The 27,630-nt window shown below is 31.9% G+C and overlaps 2 protein-coding genes across 2 annotated transcripts; one reads left to right on the plus strand and one right to left on the minus strand.

Annotated features, from left to right (window-relative positions):
- Positions 1-17,868: 17,868 nt before the first annotated feature.
- On the plus strand, positions 17,869-20,179 carry LOC125807906 (probable protein phosphatase 2C 24). Its single transcript, XM_049487655.1, has 4 exons — positions 17,869-18,569; positions 18,842-19,159; positions 19,266-19,371; positions 19,613-20,179. Exons 1-4 carry the CDS (start codon positions 18,081-18,083, stop codon positions 19,930-19,932), a joined length of 1,233 nt encoding a protein of 410 aa, XP_049343612.1. The 5' UTR covers positions 17,869-18,080; the 3' UTR covers positions 19,933-20,179.
- A 1,258-nt stretch (positions 20,180-21,437) lies between these two features.
- LOC125807911 (methylsterol monooxygenase 2-2) lies at positions 21,438-27,300 on the minus strand. Its single transcript, XM_049487661.1, has 7 exons — positions 27,100-27,300; positions 24,641-24,778; positions 23,738-23,883; positions 23,374-23,493; positions 23,071-23,283; positions 22,903-22,983; positions 21,438-21,826 (listed from the first exon to the last, which is right to left on the minus strand). Exons 1-7 carry the CDS (start codon positions 27,127-27,129, stop codon positions 21,745-21,747), a joined length of 810 nt encoding a protein of 269 aa, XP_049343618.1. The 5' UTR covers positions 27,130-27,300; the 3' UTR covers positions 21,438-21,744.
- Positions 27,301-27,630: the final 330 nt, after the last annotated feature.

The raw sequence follows: 27,630 nt of genomic DNA on the forward strand, positions 1-27,630 counted from the left end.
AAAATATACTTCAATTTAGTCATACATATGGAAATATTATTCCTACTAACGATTGCTTTCAAACATGAGGGGAAGGGGAGTAAGAAGTCAGTTTTGCTCTTTAAGTATTCTGAACAAGATATTCTGGTATTTGTTTTTTTAGTTATTTTATTTTATTGGGACTTGGGAGGGGGTGGAATGTAAAAATATATAATAAATTATGTGTGAGAATAAATAAAATGAGAAATTTGCATAATTTTTTAATCCTAAAATATATCGTATCTTTATGCTATTAACAAAAGTTTTTAATAGGATTTTTTAAAGTACACACTTTTTTAGCTTGTTGAGCTCTACCATTGTAGTGTAACCCAACCTATGAATTTCGTTGACCAATTGAGTACCAATAGCTTTCATCATGTAGTTATCATATGTTTCATGCTTGCTCATTCACTATTGACAATTTTTCACGCCAATTTCATGATTTCACGCCCTTTTGCCATGAGAATTGAAATCGTGACACGATTTGTGTCGTGTATTTGTATGTGTTATATATCATATCACGATTATTAAAAGTTTTCGTGAAGTGATAAATACTCTTCGTTAATCAGAGGTCTCAAGTTCAAACATGAGTATGAAGTCGTTTTTTTTTATATATAGAGAACACTTTACCTCCCAAATTTAAATGAAACATATTGATGTGAATCCAAATTAGTCCTGCCACAAAATGAATACCGAATATTGAATGAAAAAACAAAACAAATTATATACATATCATGTCACAAAAATGGTGATACTCCTCATGGTTTGTTGTTCATGTTAGTAGGATATCACATCTGTCTCTATTAAGCATAAAATAAACAAGTGCAACTCAATCCCCACATTTGGCCGGTCAGCCTAAAATATTCATAACTGTTAATCCCATATACATATTTTATACACAATTATACATTTTTCGATTATTTCGCCTCTTTAGGCTAATTTTACAAAGGAACGTAAAGCCCATTTAAGTGGGCAGGTATGGGCTTTCTATCCGTGCTTCAATTGTGACCCAACAACTTTTGAGAGGACATAACCAGTCAGTTCGTGACATTAGAAACTAAGGGTCTTTTAGGGGTTGTTTGGTTTGCAGATAATATTATTGCGGAACTATTGTCTTTGGATTATAATTCTAGGATTAATTTATCCTATTTGGAAGGTGAATAAAATAATATCAAGTTAGATGAGATAAAGTGGGATGTGTTAGGATCAAGCCGGGGAAAAAATTTACATTTAGCCATATGATTTGAAAATTGAAAGGACTTTCTTAATTATGGAGTAAATTTTAGCACTATGTTTTTAGTATTTATTCAAGTAACTTCACATTTAAATCAGTTTTGGCCTGTTTGCAAACATCTCACGCGGACTATTAATAGTTAGCAAACGTTTTATTCTTATGTGTGTTAATTTAACTTTAACATACTGTCACACAGTTTAAGTGTATAAAAGAAAAGCTTTAAATATCCTGATCTTAAATTCAAATACATGTATCAAGCATCAAAATGTTATTTGAATATATGATCTTAAACATATCATGTATGATATTAAATTTTAAAAATTTATCATACAAATGTCAGAGGACAACCGATTAAAAGTTGTAATTTGTCTTTGTTCTGCTTAATTGATCTCTTAATTAGTAGTGAAATAGGTCTAAAAGTTCAACTTTAAGATGTTTTTAGTAAGATACAAACACACACGCCCTTTGCAGCCTGCAGCGCTCCAGGCAGTATTTGGCATAATTTTCGCCCTTTGCAGCCTGCAGCGCTCCAGGCTGTATTTGGCATAATTTTCTACTACAGGTTCGAGGCAAAATGGATACTGGCGCAGGCAGGATGCTTTGAATCTGCCCTTTGCCTCGCAAAAAAATTATTTAAACCGCACACCAACGTTTCTTCACCACAAAGTATTTAATCAAGAAAAAGATGAATTTAAGATTTAAAATTTTTTAAGATTAAATTTAAATTAATATATAATAATAATTAAATTCTACACCACAAAGTATCTGATTAGGAAAAAAACGAATTTAAAATATAAAAAATTATTAAAATTAATATACAATAATAATTGAGTTATTAATTAAAGTTATTGAGTTCCCACATATCCGTAGGTTCTCTTCTAAGACTCGGATATGCATCAATCTTTAACAAATTGATAGGTGAAAGCACTGAACCCCACACCCCAAAAATAGCTTTGTAATATCAATAATAGTTTTTTGGAAAATCCGCAATTGCTAGGTGCTATTTTATTTTTATTTTTGCGCAATAGATCACAAATTATACCAGAGGTAAAAATTATACTAAGTCTGATCTTTCTTTCTGAAATATCGCTTATTGGACCAACTCAACCACTCTAATAACTTAATATCAATAAAATACACTATCCTATTTGATATGTTTAAGACTCAAATATTTAAAAATATTTTGATACATTATACAGATCTATAATCTAAGTTTCCAAATATAAAATTGTGTCGTAATTGACATACTATAAATTGGAAGGGGTGGATCATGTATGAGGTCACAAAAACCAGCAGCAGCCCACAGATGAATATTCATTCTGAAAGTTCTATTTCAATCTAAGATTCAAAAGTGCGGCAAAACCATCTTTGCTGTATTAGTTACAGAGACACTCAGCACACTTAGCAGACTTCCGCGTTGCATGCTTTGATATCTCCCTCTCTCATGCCAAACCAAATCATGACCAATTCAAAATTTGAACACGTTTTAATTTATTTATCTGATTTTAATTTTACATTAAATTTACTATAAAGATTTTAAAGATGTTTGATTTTTGTGTCTTAAATTATAGATATACTAAGCAATATATTAATTTATTCTCGTGCTATATACATGTACATCGAAATTTGAAATGAAAAAGTTACAGAAAAAGAAAAATATTTTTTTTAAAAATGAAATAGATAAATTGAAAAGGACGGAGTATGAGTTTGGGTACTTGTGATTTTAGTATGATTTAACTTAATGGATTTGATTTGTTTTTTTTTTATTTGCACATAATGCAAGTATTGTATGTCAAGACTAATCGTGATCTTACATAGATGGATATTTGCACAGATGCATGTTGCCTTTCTTAGTTCCTAAATAAAGTTAGTGTTATCTTCCCAGTCAACATAAGTGTGTCAAATTAAATTCTTTTTTTTTTTTAGGAAAATGATATAAAGTAGCAAATTATTAATTCAAAATAAATGTTATATATAACCAAAGTTTCATTTAATTTTGTTTGTCACTCGCCTCTCTCCCCAGAAATCTCGCTCGCCACTCTCCCTCGCCTCTCTCACTTTATACAAACACAATTGTATAAATTGTGTTTGTGTTTGTATAAAGCGAGAGAAAACTGTATATACACATACAAATACATATTTCTTCATCCTATGCACTTATAATTATACAATACAAATCTTTCCCTGCTCAGTTCTCTTTTGTCTTTATCTCTTTCTCGCTTATACAAACACAAATTATACAATATACAATGTATAATTTGTGTTTGTATAAAGCGAGAAAGAGAGATTTGTATACAAATCTATCTGTATACAAAAAATATAGTTACATATACATATACAAATTTATATTTAATACATATAATACACATATCCATACACAGTTGGAAATCACAACAAAAAAACATATACTTATACAACTTACAGTAGTATACAAAAATACAATTACATATATATAGATTTATATTTAAAAAATATAATACACACATATATATACGAATATATACTTATACAATTGATTTTATGTATAAGTATATCGAAATATATAGATTAATAGCTATAGCAAACATAAAATTTGTTATAAAGCGCAATTATGCAAACTATAACTATAACATACAAATATAATTTTTATGTTTGCTAAACCTAAAATTTAACTTTTTTTAACATGGATCGTATGAAATTCATTCTGGTTTGATAGAAAGCGGCACTGTAACAAAAGCAATAGTTTTTTTTAATATTGCCCGCAAAAATATATTAGTTTTTATTGAATTAATATCATTATATTTAAAGTCATTAAAGTCTTTAGTAATATTTATATAGAATCTCTAGTTATAAATATTAGTATTTATTATTGTCTCTTAATATACTATAGTCAGGGCCGGCTCTATGCTTATATGAATAAGGCATATTGGCCTTAGGCCCCCAATTTTAGGGGGCCTCAATTTTTTATCAATAATAAATTATGTGTTAATTTTTTTATAGAAAAGATTAATTATTTATGATAAAATATATTTTTTAAAATAAAAATTATTATTTTATTCTCTTTAATCTCATTTAAATAGAAGAAATCAAGAAAAATTGTTTTATTTTCTTACACTCTCTATGTTAATATTTACATTATTTTATTTTTTTAACTCCTTTTACACTCTCTTTTTTAATTTTTGATATGTTAGAGTAATACTCTATCAAAAATATGAATCAATAGTCGAAAAGTGTTGAACAAAGTGAATTGTAAAAAAAAATTCTATTTCTTCTTAGATTTTCAACCATTACAACAAGCATAGTAAAATGTGGGGTATACAAAATTATCAATTTCTTGAATCAAATTCTATGTTAACAATTCATATAATAATTGCCCGAGTAAGAAAGTATTTTTCAACGTTGAATTGATAAAATCTTATCTAAAGTTAATAATTGAAAGAGAAATCGAATAAATCATTTATAAAAAAAATATTCTGTATACTTTGCATTTAAAAATGTAATTTTTTAAAAAATAATTAATGCATATGAAGTTTATTTAGATTTTAGGCCTCTAATTGAAATTTCGTTTTAGGCCTCTGATTGCATTGAGCCGCCCCTAACTATAGCAAACAATTATAGTATGATAACTTATAAGTTACATCAATACAACTTTTATGTTATTACAAAAATAAGAATATAATATTATTGTTGTTTATCATTTCGAAGATACTTAGAACAAAAAATTTGAAAAACTTGTTAAGAAACAACAAAGTGTAAAGAGTATTTTCAAAACTAGAATTTAAAACTAGTAGAGAAAATAGAATCAGAAACATATTAGAAACGATATACAAAATATTTTTTTCAAAAAAGAAAATCGAGCTCATTGAATGTACAATGTCCCTTAAGAAAAATTATTCCCCTCTAGTATCCGAGGTTAATGAAATATATCCTTCCATGATAGAACGATCTTACTCACCGATATATCAATATCTATAACCATGATATCAGCGAACCACTCAACGGCAGTAAACTACACTTAGAATACTAGATTTAGTAGTAGTAAAAGAAGTCCAGAAAATTGGTTCTCTTAAAATGCAAGGAAATCCCTCTATTTATATAGACAACAAAGGGTAGTGTGAATGTTCTTATATGTGCCTTATCGGAAATGTCACAATCCTTTAGAAAAGTCACAATCTTTCGAAAAGGTCACAGTCTTTCATAAAAGTCACAACTTTTCATAGAAGTCACAACTTCTCATAAGTGTCACAACTTTTCATTAAAGTCACAACTCTTCATAAAAATCGCAACTCTTCATTTTTCATTCACATCTTTTAAAATCTAACAATTATTATATTGTTATAAAATAATATATTGTGGATGTCCACTACATCAAGAAGTTACTCCATTACTTTCTTCCATTATAAAGTCTCGGTGCATTATGATAATAAGAAGTTGGGTTCAAGTCCCATTGATTTATGACCAAAGACGTCTTTATATGGGTAAGACATTGGGTTTAAGTCCTAATACACTATAGTGATGATATGATGATAACAAACATAAAGTTATATACTTTTGACTAAAGTCATGAAATTTGCCCAATTAATTTGCTCCATTCTCTTATGTGAATGTAGTAGCAGTGCATAATATGTCTGAAAAATGACAAGTGGTTGAATGTATGAATATAAGAGTGGTAAAATGTTAATGATTAAGGATTGTTAGATGGTCCTTCAAATGTGAAGGTAATTTTGTCCATCAAAGTGGTATGAAAGGTTATTGGGCACATTGTCTCTTAAGGTGGTCCTTCAAATGTGAATGTAATTTTTATCCATCAAAGTGGTATGAAAAGATATTGGGCACATTGTTGTTGATGCAAGACAATTTTAAAAGTTTTGTAAATCCTCCATCAAAATAAAGGAATACAAAGTGGTAGTACATATGGTACATTTGACCTCTTAAAGTGATGTTGAGGTGAGTCACATAAATTTGATAATGCCAAAGCACGACAATGAGTTTCTGATAAAAAATTATGGAGCATGCACAAATGGTTATGGTTCATTTCTTGAAGAAAATGTGACTTCTGTTCGTATAGATAAAGACATGTTCATGTATGGTTGGATAAATGTCACATCTCACCTCTGCGGGAGGTTTGAGATATTGAAAAAAAATATATTTTGACATAAATGATCATTTTGGTCATATACTTTGAGTACTACACAAATATTGTGGTATGTTTTATTATGAACTGTTAGAGGACAAAAGAAAGAAATTATTCTTTTTTATAAAGGTTGTGGTCATGACCGAAGTAAATGTTGTTGTGTGGCAACACAAATTTGTCATTGGTTGTCAAGAAATAATCTTGTATGTAATAATTTTAACCATGACAATAATTATAATTTTCTCCTTGAAGGAGATGGTCACCATAAGAATGGTGTTGTGAAATTTGTGGCAGTACACAAACTTAAGAGTTTCGGAAGAACTAATTTGTTACTATCCAGAAATGAAAATAGTTCATAATATTGAGGTTGTAGTAAGTCTCAAAAGATTTTTTTTTAAGTTTCGGAGGAATAGAAAAAAAATTATTATATTGAGTCTGTAAATTATTGAAAGATTAAATATCTTCAGATTACTACAATCAAAGCGGGTTATGAATATTTACATAAAAGGTTACCTGCCTTTCGCTTGTTTGTTGTATACAAATATAAGCATGATAATGGAATCACATGCAAAAGTAAACTAGAAGTTCACTAGAATAAATATCAGTTGGTATAACCGGTTGACCATTTCGGTTCAAATGTGATGCAAAAGAATTGAGAATTCATAGGGTTATATGTTGAAGAAATAAAAGACTCTTCAAGAATTCTCATGTGTTGCTTGTTCTCATTATAAAATGATCATTGTACCAACAAAGGTTGGGATTGTATCCCCTGAAATTATTTGGAACATATAAAAAGGTGAATATGGGCCCGTTCACCTGCCATGTGGACTGCTTACTTTATGATTTAATAGATACATCTATGGTATGGTCACATGTGCATTTGTATCAACTTACAAATTGGTTTTTGTAAGGTTGTTTGCTCGAATTGTTAAATTAAGAGCACAGTTTCAAACTATAAAATTATCTTGATAATGTTGGTTGGTTTAGCAGAAATTGTATGCCTCCAATTATAGCTAGACCAATAATTATGAGAACAAATCTCTCAAATAAAATTTGGTATGAAATGAGTTTATTTAACGTGTATGCATCTAGCCAAAAAGATTTTCCTATCACAATTGGTTCAAGGTCAGGAACCAAATAACTTTCATCTAAAAAAATTGATGTGTGCACATATGATTTTATTGTTCCACCACGCACAAAGATGGATCCCCAAATGAGGTTGGGGGTGAATGTTAGATTTTCTAACATTAGGGGGAGATATGTTTAGCAGCTGAAATTATATGTGGGGTGAATTATCTAGATCCTCGTTAAAAAAATGTAAACTTGAAATTCAAGAGATAATTCATTTGCAAAATGTTGTAAATAATTTGTCAGATGTATTTGTTGACCCAATATTTTAATTAAGCTGCAAATGCTCCAATAAATAGTCCTTGAAGGACAGAGTCTATGGTACGCTAGAAGCGTGATAGACCATCGATTCCAAACATAAAACTCCTTGAGGAAGGAGAGGTGCAAATTATCAAAATGGTCATGATAATGAGGTAAGTGCTTTGAAAGAGCACTATGACATAACACATCATAAAACCTTGGCAAAGGTTCAGGTACATGAAAATGATGAAAAATGAAGAGATCTCGATAAGTTATGTCATATTGGAATTGAGTCAAATGACCGTCGACAGTATCTTTGATATGAAGTAGCACTCAATGCTATAAGTAGTTACGAGGATCTTATATTCGAATCTGTCATATAATATGGACGTATAAAAGATTGGCCAAATAAAATGCACTATTCAATTCACTTATAAAAGTGATGTTTTTGAACTTATAGTTCATAAATCAAAATATATGTCAGTGGGTACACATGAATCATTGTGCGAAAGTATTACCGTAAGATATAAAGTATTGTTTGTGCCTCGGGGCATAAAGGGTTTTCGCAGAAGTCTTGACATTATTAAATGGAGATATGTTCTCCAGTGGTGGATGCAATGAGACTTATTTCAGTCTGGCAATAGATGAAATACTTGAATATTTATAATGACTGATTATCATGTCTAACTAGACGATAAAGGTTGTATGAAAATTCTTGAAGGATTTAAAAGGTCTTAAAACAATTCCATTAAGTACCCAATGGTTCTAAGATTGCTTAATACAGAGAAAAAAAAATCTTTTCAACCTCATGAAATAATTAAAAATGCCATTTATTAGTGCAATTGGTGCACTTACAGATTGTTGGTTATGCAAATGCTAGAAGATTATTTGATATATATATATAAAAAGTTATGTGAGGGAATTGTCATATTATCATTCATGTTATGCCAAGAAACTAACAAAGCAAGTGACTCAACACATAGAAGTTGTGTGATTTTCTTTGAGAATAAAAGACGAGCAACATATAAAATTGAAATGATCAATCTCTGAGTTAGAAATGATTTGATTATGTATGCAGAATATTTATTTGATCTGCATAAAGCTCGATCGTAAATGAGCTATTTGTTTATATATGGAGGCACAACAATATATTGGCATTCAAAGAATCAAACATTGGTATCCACTTATTCAAATCATACAGAAATAATATTGATCTATGAAGTAAGTCGGAAGCGTGTATGGTTGGAATCATGATCTATCATATTCAGAAAATATGTGATTTTCCTTTGGCAAAGGATATTCTAACCACCATAAACGAAAATAATATATAACTCAATTGAAGGGAGGATACAATCAAAGGAGGTCGGACAAACATATTTCACCAAAAGTATTTTTCACACATTATCTTCAACAAAATGGTGAGATAGAAGTTCAAAGACTCATTCAAGTGATAATCTTGTAAACTTATTCACTAAGGATTGCCAACATCAATATTTGAGAAGTTGTGATATAAGATTGGAATGCATCGTCTCCGAGATATCAAATAATATTTTTATCAGGGGGAGAAAAATACGCATTGTACTCTTTTCCTTAACCATGGTTTTATCCCAATTGGGTTTTCATGGTAAGGTTTTTAACGAGGCAACATTCAAAGCGTATTAAAAGATATGTGTACTCTTTTTCCTTCACTAGGATTTTTTTCCCAGGGGTTTTTTCCTAGTAAGGTTTTAACGAGGCATATTATCTATAGACATGCAAGGGGGAGTGTTATAAATAATATATTGTGGATGTCCACTACATCAAGAAGTTACTCCATTACTTTCCTCCATTATAAAGATAACTATAACCTCCACATTTATAACCATTATTCTTGTAATCTTTCACTTTCATAACCTTCCCATTATATTCATGTTAATGTCATGTTTATGACTAACCTTTTGTATGTCTCTATGTTACACTATAAATAGAGGCATAAGGATTCATATTGTATATACTTGAAGATTTGGTGAACACTTGAATACTATAAAGAATAAGAAAAGCTCTCATCTCTTGTTTTCCTATTTCTATTGCTATCATCTTTTATATTTCTTGTCTTGTTTTACTTTAGTTTTACAACATATATTGCTTTTCAGTTTTCAAAAGCGAGTAGTATAGTTTAGGTTTTACTTGTTACTCTCTCCGTTTCATATTAATTAATTATCACACTAAAAACAATTATGTGATACTAGTTGATCTTATGAATTCACCTTGTAGATAGAAATACAGAAATGGCTTTTCATGTGATGTCCGAACTCTCAAGGCTATTCTTCTTGTTTCCAATAGTAAAGTATGAGGCGCGCGGGGCACTTGGTTAACACTGAAAATCACGCACTTGTTTGCCTCTTTACTGCAGAGAGAGACACTGAGCATGTATTGAAGATATACATGTAGCATTTGAAAACATACGTGTACACTTTCTTGCATACCACTACACCTGCTTAGTTTCCCTTCACGTCATCTATCCTTCTTCCTTCTTTCTTAGTCATGCTCATGCTTAATTAAAATTAGTTGGATCTATATATGTCACTTCGGACAGCACCGACTAACGTTTTGCGATTAGAGTCTGAATAAATCTGAATTTATGTTTGAAAGTTTACTTATCATTTTATCACAATACTCATTGGTTTAGAGTTGAAAATTACGTACTCCCATGGTTCAATCTTCAATGCTATTGTCTTGTAACACCTTTTAATTTATGTGATGTAATTTAAATGAGTCAAATAATATGTCATATGTATATATATATAAATCATAAGTATATTCATCATTAATTTATATTTATATAACGATAAAAGAAATTATAATAAAATAAAAAATATTTTTATTTTTTATTTTATTTTCTGAATTGAAGTAAAATAAATATTTGCTAATTTTTTTTAAAAAATATTATTAGAAAAAATGTGTTAAAAAGGAAATAAACTATATATTTATTTGAAAAATGAGTATTTTTGACCCATTAAAAAACAATAAGAGTATTTTTGGATCAAAATATTAACGATAAGTGCATTTTGGACCAAATTACAAACGGGAGATATTTTTATTTTTTTCATATAATTTAAGAATATTTTTGACACTTTCCCGATTTTTAAATAAAAGAATTGTGCAGTACTCCCTTTAGTCCATGAAAGGTAGAGGTACAATGCCCCATAGCAAAAGTACTTCCTCCGTTTCAAAAAGATTGATCTGGTTTAACTTGACACAAAGTTTAAGAAATTAAAAAAATAAATTGAATCTTGTGGTCCTAAATTAAAGTTATGTCAATGTACAAAATTGCCCTTAATCTTGTGGTCTTAAACATGTCACGTGGAAAGCAAAAAGTAAAATGTTACCAAAAAAGGAAAGAGGTCATTTTTCTAAAATTGAGTAAAAAGGAAAGGAGATTATTCTTTGTGAAACGAAAGGAGTGGAGTATTTAAGAATGAATATTAAAGTTACTTATTTATTATTATATTGTTTTGATTATTTCTAAACCGGAAAATGGTCAAAATTGCCCCTGAACTATGCGAAATAGACCACTTATACCCTCTATTACATTTTGGGATAAAAAATACCCCTGCAGTTATCCCAGGAGACCACAAATACCCTCAAGAGTTAACACCCCAATTTTTTAGTGACGTGGCAAGCCACATGGGACTAATCCCTCCACCTAAGCATTGCCAACTAAGATTCACTACAAAAGAACTTGACTTTTAGTGGCGACAAAGTCGCCACAAAATCCCAAAATATTGCCACTAAAGGTTATGAGTGATTTTTAGTGGCAACTAAGGCTCCAACAACCATTCGCTAGTAAAATCAATTTTTTCAACAAAAAAATATGATAATTAGTTTTCGATTGAGACCTAATTTTCTAAAATAAATAACTTGCAATATCCATATTAAAAACATCCAATATTATTACAAAAAATAATCAAAATTACTTCTCGATTCAAATCTCCTACTATATATATATAATGCATCATTGTACATTTTATACATTTACATATGACATAAAAATAAATCATATAGTGTCTTCAAACTCCTACTTAATCGATATCATATTTGGTTTTTTTAAAAACAATGAAGAAAAAAACACAAAATTAGAATTTAATGTTAAAAACTTTTAGTGACAATTTTCTGGGCTTTTGTGGCGACTGTTGTTGCCGCTAAAGGTCTAGTTCTTTTGTAGTGAATCCTAGTTGGCAACGCTTAGGTGGAAGGATTAGTCCCACGTGGCTTGCCACGTCAACAAAAATTTGGTTGTTAACTCTTGAGGGTATTTGTGGTCTCTTAGGATAATAGCAGGGGCATTTTTAATCCTAAAATGTAACGAAGGATATAAATGATCTATTTCATATAGTTCGGAGGTAATTTTGACCCTTTTCCGTTTCTAAACTATTTTTCCAAAAATTATTACTCCTTGGAGAAGCAATACTTCCTTGGAGACCGTTTTGTCTGTCATTTTCTTTACAATTGTCATGCCAGGCTGCCAATCGCCAACAATCCAAATTCCCTCTAAAACATCGATCCTAACACGTGTCCTTACCTTTAATCAATTCTTTGCATTATGCAAATTCATTTTAGGTGACAAAATCCTCATTATCAGTTGGGGTACAAGGCAGTTGGACCAGCAGTAAATAAGATTTGTCGCGGAGGGGTTAGTACTTTTTCAGATTTAATCAGATGTTTTAAATTTAAATTTTCGAGTCTCATTATTTAGAGATTATTTGATCTTTAATATATGACTTTTCGACACGAAATCTAATTTAATTAGATTTATATATAGATATTAAAACCAAAAAGTATATTAGGCTTTCTTTTAATTGAGAGGGGTGTATGAAATTTTGTTTAATTTTACTACTAATAAAGTTGTTAGTGGAGTAGTATTTACTAAAAATAGTGAGACAGAGAGGAAGTGATAGTGAAAAGACAATAGAAAGTTGGGAATGAGAAAGGTGGCAATATGTTAGATGGAGTGTCACTATCATAACTACGTGGAATTGTCGGCCACAAGGAATAAGGGATACGTGGAAACTTTTCCATTTTTTCGGCAAACAAAATTTCGGGTTTCTTGCACTAAACTCAATATTTACAAGATTAAGTCCGTTTGGCAATTTTGAGATAAAATGTACAACTATTTTATTTAAAATTTAGTTTAAATATCAAAATTAATTATACTAACAAATATAAAAAGCTATCAATACACATTAAGCAATGTTATATGCATTATTTCACAAAATATAAAATGTGTAATTATAATTTTTTTAAGGAGAAATTTTCGCAAATAGTCACTATAATAAACTTAATTATGGTTCATAGCTATAGTTTAAATATTTATGGTCTATAACTACAGTTTAAGCTGTTTCGTTTGTATAATTCGCTGGTATATTTGTATAATTAAGTTATTTTTGTATAAACTTGAAATAACGAATTTATACAATTATAAACATTAGAAGTGCAAACAGTTATAAAAAATATATTATACAAATTCTGAATTATACAAAAGTTATATAAATTATATTATATAAATTTTGAATTATACAAATATGCGAATTATACAAAATTAAAAAGCTAAGTCGCATAATTATAACTAAAAATAGGTCGCAAATTATAATTAGGACAAACTATAATTATGTTAACTAATAATATATGTTTGCTTATACGCGTAATTTTAAAAAAAAAATTAACTCTTACTAATATTTTAAAATTTAAAGAAACGACTATTTATATCAATTGTGTCGAGCGCGAATATCAAAGGAAGCTTTGCGGACAACTCGTCTCACCCGTCAACATCGCGACCTGCTATGCCTGCCTCTTCCGATCTCCTACTTTTGCCACGTTTCTCACTTTTAGCTCTTATTAAAATATTTAAAATATTTTTTGAAAAAAATATCAAAAACATTTTTGAACCTAGCATAAATTTTTAGTTTTATCTTCGAATTATTAACGATCTTAAAAATATTTTGTATTTGATTATCTCAACTTAAATATGATCTGATCTCAATCTACCACGTGATATAGGAAGTGGTCCCAAACAAGTAGGAGCACAAACATATCTCTTAATAAAAAGTCAAGAGAAATTGAAAACACTCCTAAACTTGATGAGAATTTTAGGAATGTATTACCCATATGTGGCAAGATAAAAAATGTATTTAAGTTTATTTAGTCAAGCAAAAATATATTTTTAAGATTGTCAATAGTACGAAGTATTTTCAATATTTTTTTCATATTCTTTATCTTCATCCGATGTTCCATATTTGTATGGGAGTTCGATTAATTTGAATTCATGTTGCATATTGCCCATTCAAGGAGAAGCACTCTCTATTAAAACTTTCTCATACTCAAGGCTCAAAATCTAAGACTTCAAATTTTAAAAAAAAAAATCCAAGACCTTAATTCCAGATTTGTCCCACACATCCATTCTGTAGATATTTTCCCAATTTTATATTTTCATGTTATTTAATAAGCATGCTAAAATTTAGACCACAAATTGCAAAGAATGCATTTATATTTTCATTTTATTTAATGAGTATGATCTAATTAATGATCAAATTGACATTTGACGAAATGTTGTTAGGTCTTTAACAAATTGAGGCGGACAACATATTTATTTTGTTTGAAAATTCATTTACGTGTCACAGAGAAAGTATTTTTTTCGTACCACATTTCATGTTCACTTTTCCTTCTTTTATAGTAGTATTATATAACGGAAAATCTTTTTGGGCAGAAAATCTGGTCAGAATGATATTTTTTTTATGCTATTTTAACTTTTAAACATTCTTATCCTTTTAACTTAAATACATTTTAACTAAAAAATTAAAAAATGATCAGTTTGTTTTAAAAAAAAAATTAATTTTCTAACCAAATTCTTGCCATATTTTCTGGCTATTTAACACTTCTCATTATTATATAAAATACGTGTTAGATATGAAAAGACGAATGTTATCATAAAGGAAAACATACGGACACAAATTCTTTGGTTTAAGACCCTCTGCACTTAAAACACATGAAGCAACTGTTTTGGTTGATTGTAAATTTGTAATGATGGGTTGCAGTTAGTAATCTTTTTAGGATTCATGCTATATGAAATTACGATATCATAATAAGAAATTATGAGATAAAATTAAAGTTTTGTTTGGATATACGATATGAAATTTTATTTTCTCATAAATATAAGAATCTCATAAATTGTAAAATTATTAAAATAGCTTCAATTATTTATTCAGTCTTATCAAATACACAAAAATTTATAAAATTGCATAATAAATTATTACAAAGTTATTTGTTCTCCACTTAAGTAATTGTTTCATCTAAGTTTAATTGATCAAACTTTAATTCAATAAAAATAAAATTGAACATAAATTGTAGTGTACTAGTCTTTAATATAATTCACCCACATAGTACGTATAATGTCCTCACGTTGAACTTGCATTTCTTAATCGTATGATCGAAAAGACGAACCAATATTGTTACTTTGCGCCATTTGTTGGTCAATATCATCCGCAACTATATTTTAATGCTCATAGACCATAAATATTTCATTACTTATTTGGTATTCTCGCAAATAATTATGTAACACTACATAAATTATGACAATTTTTACTTCTGTGTCAATGTCATAATGGTTCATGTTTTGTTTCACTTGTGTGCAATTACACATTTTTCAGTGCATTAATTTCATACTAAAATTAAACATATTTGAAGCAGTGCTTATCAAACATTCATCACCAATTTTGTCCTTTTTCATATTAAATGGCTTTAAACATTTTCATTTGTAGCCAAAAGAGAAGTTTTATTTTAATCCTGAAAAAACAAAAAAGTATTACTCTCCCCGTTTTTATTTATATTCACAAAATCAATTATTACTTTATTATTTTCACCAAATTAAAAGTAATAATAAATTTTATGTTGGTAAGAATGATCATTTTTAAAAACTAATGATGTGATTATAAAATTTATTTATATATACATGGTTTGTAGATATAAATGTGGGGTTGTTTTAAAAAAATATAAATTTGTGGGTCAATTTTTATAGAGAAAAGATGTTAAAACCCCCTCAACCTATACCCGAAATCTCAACTACACACTTATTCATTACAAGAGTCCTATTACCCCCTTACACTATTTTAAAGTAAAATTATTTGCTTCCTAAATGATGAAGTAGCAAAAAAAAGCGTAGTTCACTCTCTCTTTGAGAGTGAGAGGTAAAAATAATAATTAAAGCTTTAATTTTAAAAGTATTTCTTAAATTTCACATTATAATGTTTTTATCCTTCAAAAATCTTTATGTTTTCTTTATTTTTTTAATCGTCTTTCTTCTTCTCTTCATCAAAGAAATATCAGCGGCTTTTTATTGACTTTGTTCTTCTCTTCGTCAAAGCAACATCGGTGGCGGCTCTACTCCACCACCAGGTCGCCGTCCTCACCAACCTTTCATCATTAAGTTAACTTTTATTCTCAAATCACAAAATTTCTCAAAGTAAATTCACTTCTCATCAGTGTGAAAAATTGACAATAACTCAAAATTAAAATTGAAAGTCATCGGCGGCGGCTCTGCTCCACCACCAGGTCGCCGCTCTCACTAACCTATCATCTTTAAGGTAACTTTCATTCTCAAATCACAAATTTCTCACAATATATTTACTTCTCATTAATGCGAAATATTGACAATAACTCAAAATCGAAATCGAAAGTCAAGAGGATCGAACTTTAGAGTCATTAATGGAGAAAAAAATCATCAAGTAGCAGATCCATCAATTGAGTAGATTCATCAATGAAATCATTGGATCGAAATGGGTTGCTCAACATTATTAAATTATTGCTTCAATAGAAAGCATCAAATTTTTTCTAGTGTTCATAACTCCGGTGAAGTTCGAAGAAGATGGTGACAATAATAGAATGTATCCTCAAATCTGGAAAATTAATTTGTCAAGATCAAAATAAAAGAAGAATGGAAAAGGAAAGTAAAAGAGGGAAATATAGATGCAAAATAATTACAGAATAAAAGTTTTTTATTAAAAAAAGCTAATAGCGTGTGCAATTCACTTTTTTATATAAATCTGGGCGTGCATTTTTAAGGGGGTATATATTATACTTTTAAAATGTTTAGGGGGTAATAGGACCTCCCGTAAAGAATAAATGTGTAGTTGAGAATTGGGTAATAGATTGGGGGGAGGGGGGGAGGGGGGTTAGACCATTTTCTCATTTTTATATAAAAAATCTCAAATAATGATATGGAATTCCCAAATCATGATTTTTGGAGATATGAGATTTCATCTCATGATATGAAATCATAAGAGGGAATCGGTATGAAATGGCATGTCCAAACACTGATTTCATCTCACGATTTCATATCGTGATATGATATTGCATGGCCAAACGCCTACTTAATTTTCGATATCCATATGGAGCCCAATTATTTTAAATTCGTTCCATGTAGGAACTCATCCTGAAGAAAATACTTCCTACCAAGAACTTTTTTATATTTGAGACTCAAATTCAAAATCTTTAATTAATTCATCCACTGCATTACATTATTTGATAGGATATGTTACAACCAGTAATTAATATCTCTTGGTCATTAACAAAATGAATAGAAAAATCGCTTAAATGTAAATTAAATATTTCTTTTTTAAACAAATCATAAAATTATAAAAATAAAAATTGAGTGACATAAAAAATATATTTTTCCCTGTAGAAATTTAATTCCTCTCTCATAATTTATATAATATAATTTAAATTTTATTTAAATAATTAAAAAATAATTATAAGTTATTATATATTTTTATTTTTATTTATTTATCCAATTTTTACTTGACATAAAATTTATTAGGAAAGTAAAAGAAACTGAATCTTATGATTATAAAAATAAATTGATAATATATTGTATATTAAAATATTTTTTTATAAAAATAGGTGAAACATGTCATATTAAAATCTGTCATTAAAAACTATCACGTAACTTTCCTTAAAATAGAGTAAAAAGATAAATAGATGAAGAAAATAATTAATCTAATTCTCTTGATCCTATCGAGCTAAACAAATTGAAACAGCGTAATATTTGACGTAAAATAATTGCACAGAAATATGAAAATGTTTATTTTCTAAATCATCCTATAGAAAAATGACACCGCGAAAGTGACTTCCTTTATATCGGGGTCCTCATTGTATCTGCCATTGATTTCTACGTTTCTCTTCTCTCTTCCCTCTCTGTTTACTGCACTCAATTTTTCCGGCAATGGTTCTGTAAACTGCATATTTTTTCTGAGTGGGGACTAAAAATTAAAGGCCTCTTCAGTTTCTGAAGTTGTCTTGCTTGTTTTAAAAGTGTGAATGGCAGAGGTCTGTTTTGGAGTTGTAACTGAAACTGATTCATCGTCAACGTGTGAATCAAGTTCACGGGCGGTGAGGAGGAGGAGAATGGAGCTTCGAAAGATAAGAGTCATCGCTGGAGTAACTCAACCCGGAACAGAGAATGGAATTAAACGTCCAAAATTGAAACTTATTTCCGGTTCTGTTTCAAGGATTTGTCATAACGCTGTGGAAAGTTCTAGCACCGACGATGATGAAGAGCAACTGAGATTAGTAGAGACGAAAGGGTCACCGCCAACTATTATTTTGACTCCATTTTTGGGTCCTTCGAATTCTACTCTCCTTGTTCAATCAGTGGCTTACCCAAAGTTTGGCTTCGCCTCTGTTTGTGGAAGGAGGAGAGATATGGAAGATGCAGTCGCAATTCATCCTTCATTTTGCCAAATGGAACAAGGAAACAGTGGAGAATTGCATTACTTTGCCGTTTACGATGGTCACGGCTGCTCTCATGTACGTTAATAACCTAATTTAACTCGTACATACTGGCAGATTCAGGATTTAAACTTTTTATTTTCATCACTAAATTCATTATAGGAGTACTTCACAATTGTGGATTCAAAACTCAATAGTAATCTCAACAATTCTTCACACAAATTGTTTGGATTGAGTTCAACTTGTTGATTTAATGCTGCAGCCTCGCCCGTGCGGACAATTTTACGTTTTCAGCTTATTAATTCTACAAGTTGTGGGCAGTGTATATATATATTTGTGTGATTTTGTAGGTGGCGACCAAGTGTAAAGAGAGGTTACACGAGCTGGTGAAGGAGGAGCTGGAGAACAAAGAAGGAGATCATGAAGAGTGGGAGCATTCAATGAACCGAAGCTTCAATCGAATGGACAAAGAAGTGATTGAATGGAACAATAGCGTAACCGGCGCCACATGCCGGTGCGAACTTCATACACCGGAATGTGACGCCGTCGGTTCAACGGCGGTAGTCGCAGTTGTTACGCCGGACAAGATTATTGTCGCGAATTGTGGTGATTCCAGAGCTATTCTTTGCCGAAATGGCAAAGCTATTCCTCTTTCTAACGATCAAAAAGTAAATCCCTCGTCCAATACAAACAAAGAAATTGTTGGTGATAAATCAAAATCGCTTGATCTATTTCTCTAATCGGATTAATTTTTGTGTATATGTTACATTTCAGCCGGATCGTCCGGATGAACTTAACCGCATCCAGGAAGCTGGTGGCAGAGTAATCTACTGGGACGGCCCTCGTGTTTCAGGCGTTTTGGCTATGTCAAGAGCCATTGGTAAGTAGAATTAACTTGTCCTTCTTCGTAGACAGAATCAGGAATTTGAGAAGAAAAATGCAGAATGTCACACCTAAAATTCAAATCTCGGAAAATCAGAGTAGCTCAATTGGTTGACTATCTTTTACAGGATTGATGAGTGTTCGATTTCCACCTTCTAATCCCATTATACAGATCTATGTTTTGCTTTGATAACTGAATTGGACGTGATGATACTTACAAATTTGTGTAAAATATGCAGGTGATAATTATTTGAAGCCGTATGTGATCTGCGAGCCAGAAGTGACGGTAACTGATCGCACGGCGGAGGATGACTGTTTGATTTTAGCAAGTGACGGATTATGGGACGTAGTCTCAAACGACACTGCATGTGGCGTTGCCGGGATGTGCCTGAAAAGGAATGCATCGCCGGCGTCTATGCCGGGAAATGGAGCCGACGGCGAGATGGATCCCGACCAATGTTGCTCTGATGCATCGATGCTTTTGACTAAGCTAGCCCTTGCTAGGCGGAGCTACGACAACGTCAGCGTTGTCGTGGTTGATCTGAAGCACTACACGTAGAGAGCATTGAAGCTTTTTTTTCTTTCTTGCAGCCTTTTTTTGCTTTATGCTTTAACATTTCAGTGTGTTTATTTTGGGTGGTGTTCAGTTTTAGATTAGTTCTTTAGACGGTTGAAATTGGAAGAAAATGACTTGGGGAAAAAAAGGGATTCAACAAATGAGAGTTTTAGGTTTTGTTATCCTTGTTCTGCACTGCTTTAAATTATCCAAGGGATTTAGTATGTACAAATTAAGACTATAATATCAAGTTTACAAATGCCCCCAAAAAAAAATCCGCAAAGAATCAAAGTTTTTCATTAGTATCTTCAAGTATGGTTAGGTCTTTCTGTTAATTCTGATTAATTGGATACTCCCTCCGCTGAGTTAAATGATAGAGTTTAAATGATATGAATTGTAATTTATAATATTTTTCATAAAGTTTTTAAATATCTAGTTATTTTATTTTAAAATATCTTTATTTAATGTTGCCTCAAGATAACACCGAAGTAAAGTTCCAAATTTGTTGTCCCAATAGAACGACGTAAAGTCTCTCTCATCAGCTTTGGTCTCCACCATTTGGCAGCAGCTTACAAGTTCTTTATGATATATCAAAGAATATTAAAAATTCTACTTCATTTAGGCCCCCCAGGATAGTGATGTTGATTTTTGGGCTACACGCCCTCACCCATGCATTACACGTAGCTTGGATTGTTACAAGCCTTATTCACACAACTAATTTATTTATTTTTGGGGGAGGGGCGGGGGGGAGGGGGGTCTTTCTTTTTCAATCTTATGACCAAAACAACATATTTTTGAGTTGACAAGTAAAGAAAGTTGGATGCGTGTAGACTCTAATAATGTAGCAACAATCATTTAGTACGTACCATGTGATATTTGGTTTTGTAGTTGCCGTGAGAGACCAGTTTCTGAATGTACCCAGTAATTGTTTATGCAAACACGATGATTATATCTGGTTTGATCACCCGTGGCCCGTTACAAATTGAAATTAAGAAAATCTATTGAGAGGATACCATTTGTGGAATTAATTAAAATCAACAACTAAACCACACGAGGTTGAACCGTGATGAGTAACCGGCCAACCACTATATTCTTCATTTGAAACTTCAACAGTTTTATGTTGAAGATCTATAATTTCATACACAGATAAAGTGCATAAACGATTTCAGCAACTATCCCAGAAGTTCCATCAACCAGTCCAGTCCAAGAGAAACACAAACTACTTAAAAGTAATGTTTAGTAAAATGGTTGCGGGACAAGCAAACCAAACCATAATGAATGGAAGTTAGAGCTCGAGATTTTGCATATTAACTGGGAAAGCAGGAAGTACATATATTTTTTCCTCAGCTTCCTGCCAATTCCAAACTTAGCAAAGACAAACTTCAGAGAAATAAAAACAGGAAAGACATAACAATGAATAGAAACTTTTTTCTATGGACATAAAAGATTGTTTTGACAACTCCAAGGACCAGTCTGTTAACTGATTCAGGGCATTGTAGTTGAGATAAAAAAATCAGATTAAGTTGGTTTCAATATAGGTCCCCCATCAATGAGAAGAAACATGGTAAATAATGGAACTTGAATAACGTAAATAGCCAGAACAAAGGCAGGCACATTTGCAAGGAGAAAATTTTCCAAGACATGCTTCTAATTTCTAAGATGACACTACAAAGAAGACGATGTTCACGTCAAAACTACAATTGAACACAAGCACATAAAACTGAGGTATCAACAACAGAAACCTTCACCTATACGCTCTTGTACAGAAGCCCGTCTTGCAATGCCAGACCAGCCAAAACTTACCCTTTCACATCTCTACATTTCTTTCCCCTCAGCTTCACATGCATCACTCTTCAGCACCTTCAATCTTCTGTAACCCTTGTCAGTACCAAATAGCCTAACAAAAGAAAGAGATCCATCAAATTATTCACACACAACATGATACCTCAAACTTTTATTCAATTCGGCAATGAGATAAAAAATGAAAACTTTCAAAAATTATCACATACATCACTGAGATTGAGATTAGCAGTCAACATTTGTTACATGAATATGCGAGCATTAGCAGCTCATAATGAAAAAAGAGTACACAGAATGATGTCCTAAACTTCCAATGTCTTTGTGCTCAAGGCTTCATCAGAATTGTGTTAACATATTCATGCCAACTCCTAAAAGAATTTTGTGGCTCTACAATACTCTTCTGTTAGCCTGGTGAGACACATTTCTGTCAACAGTATGCTCTCTTTTAGTTTCAAGAAACTGAAACTGCATAACAACTTTTCATATTTCTGCAAATACACAAGGTAATCAAGTGCCGCTTCACAACTGCCAAACCTGATTACTACATTTCCAGAGACCCAACTCGGCCATTTTATTCACTATATTTCTACACAATTTACTCAACTGTGTTAATACTAAATGCAAAGGTTTCTGACTTGTTTTGAGGGTAAACTACCTCGCTGATTTTTTGGTTTTGCATAATTCAAGTTATGGGCCCAAAGTAATATTTGCTTGCTTACCAATTCCAATTTAAATTTTTTGATTTTAGAACTTTAAAAAAAAGAATATCGAAGGGCAAAATCAAATTTGAGGCATTGCCATGCTCTCAGAAACTTTATGACTGTTCAGAAACAATCATGGGTTTTCCTAAAGGGCTTGCTCCATATGGAGAAGCATCAAGTAGAGCTTGTAAGAAAGGAGAGCCGACCCTTAGAAAATTCAGACCTTCACCATATTTAGCTATTCTTCCATTTTTTAATATATTCTTTTCTTCTTTATTTCTTTTTCCGAAGGGGTTGTGCGACAACAAGGATCAACTCCCAAGGTGAGGTAAATGTTCTTGATTCTGGTAAAACACAGAAGTTGAATTTTGGCTATATAATCAACACTACCACACAAAATGATCTTCAGCATTTAGTAGCATTTCAAACACGAAATTGACTTTCTCATTGTTAGTTTATAGTAGAGAATTACCAGTCCATGTAAACAAATGTTGAAGAATAATTTCCAGACTTTGTATAGAGCAGTCGGTGATGATAGTCATGAAAATCAGCCCTGGGAAACAAAAGTAGCAGTTTCAGACATATAGTTGATGTAGACAAATGAACAAACAGTTCTCTAAGAGTAAATTTGTGTACAGACCCCCCATATAATGGCAAGAAGTTTGAGAGGCTCCAGGGGAAATGGTAACCACAATGTGCTTCCACTGTCTCAAGGACTCTAAGTATCATCCACAACCATAATGTTATCAAATGGGGCCCAGTGATGATTGGACCAACTATTGTAGCAAATCCAAGAAAAAGAATTTCAGCAGGGTGAGCATATTCAGAAGTCAATCCAAATGGTGTTGCATACCTGTGGATATAACAAGCATCAGATGTGAAGGAATGGACCCAAAAACCAGAAATGAAATATTGATTTGAAAACAAAATACTCTTCACTGACTCGTGATGGACACTGTGGACATGCTTGTAGAGCCATTTAGTATGTAAAATCCTGTGTCCCCAATAGAATACAAAATCCTCCAGGATAAAGTAGAATAATACTTGCGTAGAGATCACTTTCCTGCAGAAGCAAAATATTTGCAATTCACTCCCAAGACATCAATAAGCAATCAAACAACACCTTCGATACCCCATGCCAACCCCAACAAAAACAGATAGAATAAGTCGAAACAATTAGAAGACTAAAGAAACAATATTTGGCAGCTGACAAAATTGTGTGGATCTGTCACCACCACCAAAATTTAAGATAATCATATACAGATATGTCACTGCTAAGCTTTAGTATATAAAGAACCTGAAAGTACCAGGACGGCAACGGAAGAGTATTTCGCATCCCCATTAATTTAAAGACTGGATAGGATGCCATCATAAGTGGGAGATTAACACAAAAATGATACAGCAACAGGCGAGTGATACATTTCTCCTGAGCTGCAGGAGTATTATTTTTTGTCTGCAACAAATGAGAGGTCAGGAATTCTACTATTGAGATTCAGTAGGACAAGGTCAAAAATAAATCAGAAGAGGACATATTAACTATCAGCTTTGAGGAAAAAAACAGGTTATAATGTGAGAGAATTAGAAAAGATAAAAGAAAGTCAAAGGTAAAAAAATCAGCTTTAGGAAGAATTTGTCAATTTGAATGTTTGTCAGAATAATTTGCTTTCAATATGAAGTTATACTTACAAGTAATTCATCGAATACTCTAAATTTAATTGTTGATACAAAATATGAAGTCCTTGATAACTTTTTATGCAGGAAGGATAGCAAAAAATGGATGAAAAGAATCCTTTTGTCATACAACATATAGACAGTAGCAAATTTCTAGGTTAAACCAACAAATCTCCTTTCTTATGTGCTATGCTGCTATACACTTGGCCGTTGGCGAGAAAAAGGACAGACTCTTTATGTTAGACACGTTAGGTGCATGAACATGCAAGATATGTTTCACTTTAAATATGAAGCAATTTAAGAGAAATTTCCTTCTTATTTAAGATCTGTCCCGCTCTAAGCATTTTAATAGAATAAGATATCTGAAAAGGGGGGCAGAAGTAAAAAGTTAAACGAAAGAGCGTGATGGATATTAAAACAAAAAACAAAAATGCTTTTGTGCAGACAGCACAAAATTGACACCGAGACAGATTGAGAATGTTTAATGAAGACTAATGATAAATCCTTGTAATTCACTTAATAGAGTAAAAAAGTGATACCTGAATTTTGTATTTGCTCAACCATCCTGCCCTTTCTAGAAGAATGAAAGGAAGTCCAGACAAGAAGAAGACACTTTCATGAAGAAAGAAACTTCCAAGACAAGCCAATTGGAAGTCATTGAAATTTGTAATCAGATACTGAAACATCACGAATAAAAACAAGAGGCTCAGGTATTTATCACTTCGTAACTACTCATAATGATGCAATACAGACACATGAATTTCATTTAATTGGAAAAGAACATCAAACTGCAAAGCTGACTATGGCAACACTATATAACAAGCAAATATGGAAGCAGACAGCTGCAAGTAAAATTAATAGTGATTTGATAACCAAGGAAAAAAATTAACCTCTAAGAGGTGCTTTTATGTTGGGATGTCTTACAATCAAACTCTACTGGGAGAAGTGACGTTAGTGCATGTCACCGAACTCTGCCACTGACTAGAGCCTGGTATATAAGTGGAAGCAGGGTCAAGGGTGGACCCACACTACCCCGAGTTTTGAACGTGGCCAAATAACCAGCAAATTCTCAGCTGTCCCCCCCACCCCCATCTCCCACTCACCCACCCACCCACAAAAAACAAAGTTGATAAGGCAACTAAACAGACCATAACAGAGCAGTTCCCCGGAAATTTCGAGCAGACTTCCAGACCATGGGGCCTATTTAAGAAGCTGAGCACTAAACCACTATGCACTGTAAAACCCAAATTGTTCCACATAAAACCTGGAGCATGGTCCATTTTCATTTGTTTCAGTGAATGCATCAGCAGGTGGGTAACTGAATCTTCATGACTTTCCAAGAATGAAACATTTGTTAACCAAGGTTTTCCTCTAATGTTCTATTGATCATAATTGCTTCATATAGTGCTCTGTCTGTCCATTATAAGAGACCTTCACAGGAGCTATAGTTCTATACATGGCCTTCCAGAAATCCAGGGGATCTTCTCTTCAATTCTTTATTGGTTGCAAGAATTTGATAGTAAGACATGGATGCCATATTCCACACTTCGTACATTTTCAAATTAGAGAATCCACTTTCGGACATCAGAATTGGAAGCCATTTAACCCTCTAGAATTCAATTTATGTTGTCAATCTCGCAATCTATACACAGCCTCCTAAGTTCTAGATCTAAGCTGTAGCCTTAGCTTGAGCCTTGTCAAGCTCCCATCATTTCACAGCTTCCTTAAGGCAAACCAGAAGAAGTTTGAGAATTCTTCAATAAGTGAGATATGTCCTGGACAATGGTCAGACAAAAATTTGATTATCCGTCACAAACCTTCAAAACTGCCATGCTTAGTTAATTCCCCCCAAAACCTTCTTGGTAAATGTCTAAATTCCATACACTTATACCCCATGAGATAGCTCATCATTAACTTTCTACGTATGTTTCAATAGCTATATTCAAACAAACCCAACACTTATCCAGGTTGATCAACAATACTTTATACCCCTGATCTAGTTCTGATTCCCACAATTTCTAAACAAACAGAACTACAACACTCCAGCTGTGTTTGATCCAATTTCAGCTCGTTCACAAACCTATTACAACTATAAAACAACAACTGGTCACAGTTTGAGCTCCAAATGCTCCAAACTCACTATGCACTCGATTTCTGATGGTGCTGCACACTGTTCAGTTATTTGTTATGCCTGTTACTAATCCAGCATGTGTCCTTTTGGCACACTAATCCAAATCAATCTTTACTAACTCTCTCCCCTAAAGTTATACTGCCTACTTTTTTTATTAATACTTGTACGGAAAGAACCCATAGCTATCTGACAGAGAGAGAAAGGATATGAAAAAAATGAATGACGACTACCCAACAAAATTGCCTAAAGTCACTAAATCTTAACCACCTTCTCATATTATACCTTCAATAATCAACTTCAGTAGAGTCAAAAACGTTTATTTAAAATTTCACAAAGGAAAATACAGAGGAGATTCTGTCAACAATCAAATCATATGCATGGAGCGATGAATTTATATTTCATAGTCAAAGCTATTTATTGATTATATATGCAAAGCACTCAAGGATTTGGCCTAGTAATCATAAAGTGACTTGAAAACCATCAAGTCTCAAGTCCAAATCCCCACAGAGACAATTTAAACTAAATGGTTTCTTCTCATTTGTCCTAGACTTGCTGGACAGAATTATTGTTGCTATCACGTGAAATTAGTTGACTACACCTAAGCTACTCAGACACTAAAATTATGTAACGAATAAAAAAGGTTAACGATCGATATAAGCAATGATGTGCCAATCGGCCTCATCAGTGTACTGTCGCTCATGCAGCAAACTAAAACAAATCCGCATGCACAAATATACAGATTCTCAACGTCGGCAAATCAGGTAGATCCACAAAATAAAAGCGTCAATCTCAAAATGCAGTTAAACTAAAAGCAGATTCAGTACAATTTAGGGCTAATAAACATCGAATGAAGTAGAAAAGTCTTACCGTCCAAGCAGATTCAATCACGGAAGCCATGGTCAAACAATGAGGTTTGACCCGATCGCCGGCCTGCCGGAGAGAGAGAGGAGTTGTGGAAGTAGATACTACGAGAGAGAGAGAGTATATAGGCCAGGTGTTTAAAGAGGCGCACTAGAGAGAACAAAGTGGGTTCCACGAAGATGAGACAGACTGTCAGCGAATATTTGCACAGAGACAATCACATGTGCCTCTCAACTTTTTATATGCACACGATGCTCGCCATTCAGCCACTCATCTAATTTTCTCTTTTAATTATTTTAATCGTCCGTAAAATTCATGTAATTAGATAACATCTTTTTATAGAAAAAAGTTTAATTTTCAAAATATCTGATTATGATAAAATCTTGTTCATTGAAAAATATTTCTATAATTAATAGAGGCAGATTGAGAACTAATGCTATTTAAATTAATGTATTTTAATGCACATACCAATTCTAGAATTTTCATTTCTCAAATAAATGTAAACCACATGAACTGTCATCATACAGTCAACATTTT

Source organism: Solanum verrucosum, unplaced genomic scaffold, assembly GCF_900185275.1.
Source record: "Solanum verrucosum unplaced genomic scaffold, falcon-dt-bn FXZP01000183.1, whole genome shotgun sequence".
Lineage (NCBI taxonomy): Eukaryota > Viridiplantae > Streptophyta > Magnoliopsida > Solanales > Solanaceae > Solanum > Solanum verrucosum.

Excerpts from the sequence above, each read along its gene's own strand:
- LOC125807911 (XM_049487661.1), bottom strand. The coding sequence starts at position 27,129 with ATGGCTTCCGTGATTGAATCTGCTTGGACG. Across the intron at positions 23,884-24,640 it reads TGAGCAAATACAAAATTCAG|ACAAAAAATAATACTCCTGC; the intron begins GTATCACTTTTT and ends CATTTGTTGCAG. Across the intron at positions 23,284-23,373 it reads GTCCACAGTGTCCATCACGA|GTATGCAACACCATTTGGAT; the intron begins GTCAGTGAAGAG and ends TTATATCCACAG.
- LOC125807906 (XM_049487655.1), top strand. The coding sequence starts at position 18,081 with ATGGCAGAGGTCTGTTTTGGAGTTGTAACTGAAACTGATTCATCGTCA. Across the intron at positions 18,570-18,841 it reads ATGGTCACGGCTGCTCTCAT|GTGGCGACCAAGTGTAAAGA; the intron begins GTACGTTAATAA and ends GTGATTTTGTAG. Across the intron at positions 19,372-19,612 it reads GGCTATGTCAAGAGCCATTG|GTGATAATTATTTGAAGCCG; the intron begins GTAAGTAGAATT and ends TAAAATATGCAG.